Consider the following 1869-nt stretch of genomic DNA (forward strand, 5'->3'; position numbering starts at 1 on the left):
CTTGGGAGGCTGAGGCAGGAGAATCCCTTGAACTTGGGAGGTGGAGGTTGCAATGAGCTGAGATTGCACCACTGCACTCCAGCCTGGCGACAGAGTGGGACTCCATCTCAAAAACAAAAGACAAACTTTATTTTGCATTTTTAGGTAATATTTCTGATTATTTTCAAGTTACTTAGAGTTGTAGCTTTTCATCTGGAAAATGATATCAAGGACACTGATACTGTCATTGTTTTTATCTTATTGTTAATCCATCCCTTCACCCCTAAGTCTAATATAGTACAAAAATAGAAGTTGATATACTAAAGTTAATCTCTAAATGTATATTGATTTTTGATTCTCTTGTCTTGCAGACACGTTAGTCGTCATTGCCTCCGAAACCACTTTAGCCCTCAGCTCTGTGTCAGAAAGTAAGTTTCTAAGTCTGGAGATTATTATTTTTTTTCCCTTAGGGAAAAGCAATAGATTGTTGACTTAGATTTGGTGGATATGTATGAAAGTGGGCAGTTGTAGACAGTTGACTGAAATTTAAGTAATCGTGGTCACTGTTTATTGTTTGTGTGTATGCATGTTGTTTTTGAGACAGGCTCTCACTCTGTTGCCTAGGCTAGAGTGCAGTGGCACAATCAGAGCTCGCTGTAGCCTTGACTTCCTCAGCTCAGCTTCCTGTTGCTGGGACTACAGGTGTATGGTGTGCCACCATGCCTGGCTAATTTTTTGTATTTTTTGTAGAGACGGGTCTCGCCATTATGCCCAAGCTGGTCTTGAACTCCTGGGCTCAAGTGATCCTCCTGCCTCGGCTGGGATTATAGGCATGAGCCACTGCACCTGAACTTTCATGCTATATGTTTATTCTCAGCCTGTTGATGTCAACAGTTGCCTTTATGTGACTTTTAAAAAATTTTTTGTTTTGGAAATATTTTATACTTTCAGAAAAGTTATAAGATTCTATATACCTTTCACCCACATTTGTCAGTTGTTAACATTTTATTGTGTTTGTTTATCACTCTTTTTCTGTATTTTAGATTATGCTATATGAAGTTTTTATTTTTGTAGGTCAAAACTGGTGGAATATTAATGACTTAGTGTAGTTTAGCCTAATATATATTTAATTATTACTATTTTCACTGAATGCTTTAAGAGTAAGTTTGAATATCATGACCATTTACCTCTAAATGTTTCTCCTAAGGATAAAGAAATTGTCTTACATAATGCAGTGTAATTATATAAGCATAATTATCAAATTCAGGACATTTAACATTGATTAACTCTTATCTGATATACAGTTGATTTTCAGATTTTTCATTTGTCCCAAATAATGTATTTTATAGAAATACAATCAGCTGGGCACGGTGGCTCATGTCTGTAATCCTCACAATTTAGGAGGCCTATGCAGAAGGATCACTTGAGGCCAGGAGTTCAAGACCAGCCTGAGCAACAGAGAGAGACCCTGTCTCTACAGAAAATTAAAAAATAAAAAATTAGCTGAGTGTGGTGGTGTGTGCCTATAACCCTACCTATGGGGGAGGCTAAGGCAGGAGGATGTCTTGGGCCCAGCAGTTTGAGGCTGCAGTGAGCTATGATCATGCCAATGCACTCCAGCCTGGGCAATAGAATGAGACCTCCGTCTCTATTTTAAAAACAAGAAGGTCAGGTGCAGTGGCTGACGCCTGTAATCCCAGCACTTTGGGAGGCTAAGGCGGGTGGATCACCTGAGGTCAGGAGTTCAAGATCAGCCTGGCCAACATGGTGAAACCCCGTCTCTACTAAAAATACAAAAAATTAGCCTGGCATGGTGGCAGATGCCTGTAAGTAATTACAGCTACTTGGGAGGCTGAGGCAGGAGAATTGCTTTAACCCAGAAGGTGGAGG

The 1869-nt window shown here is 39.7% G+C and overlaps 1 protein-coding gene across 2 annotated transcripts in view; it reads left to right on the forward strand.

Moving 5' to 3' along the window:
- SDHC (succinate dehydrogenase complex subunit C) overlaps positions 1 to 1869 on the forward strand; it is a 53201-nt gene that overhangs the window by 8284 nt on the left and 43048 nt on the right. For both annotated transcript variants that reach the window (XM_017515146.2, XM_017515147.2), the window contains exon 2: positions 351 to 407. In XM_017515146.2, coding sequence (XP_017370635.1) covers positions 351 to 407 — 57 coding nt within the window. The remainder of the gene's footprint in view (positions 1 to 350; positions 408 to 1869) is intronic.

The sequence above is a fragment of the Cebus imitator genome, unplaced genomic scaffold, assembly GCF_001604975.1.
Source record: "Cebus imitator isolate Cc_AM_T3 unplaced genomic scaffold, Cebus_imitator-1.0 Scaffold541, whole genome shotgun sequence".
NCBI classification, from domain to species: domain Eukaryota; kingdom Metazoa; phylum Chordata; class Mammalia; order Primates; family Cebidae; genus Cebus; species Cebus imitator.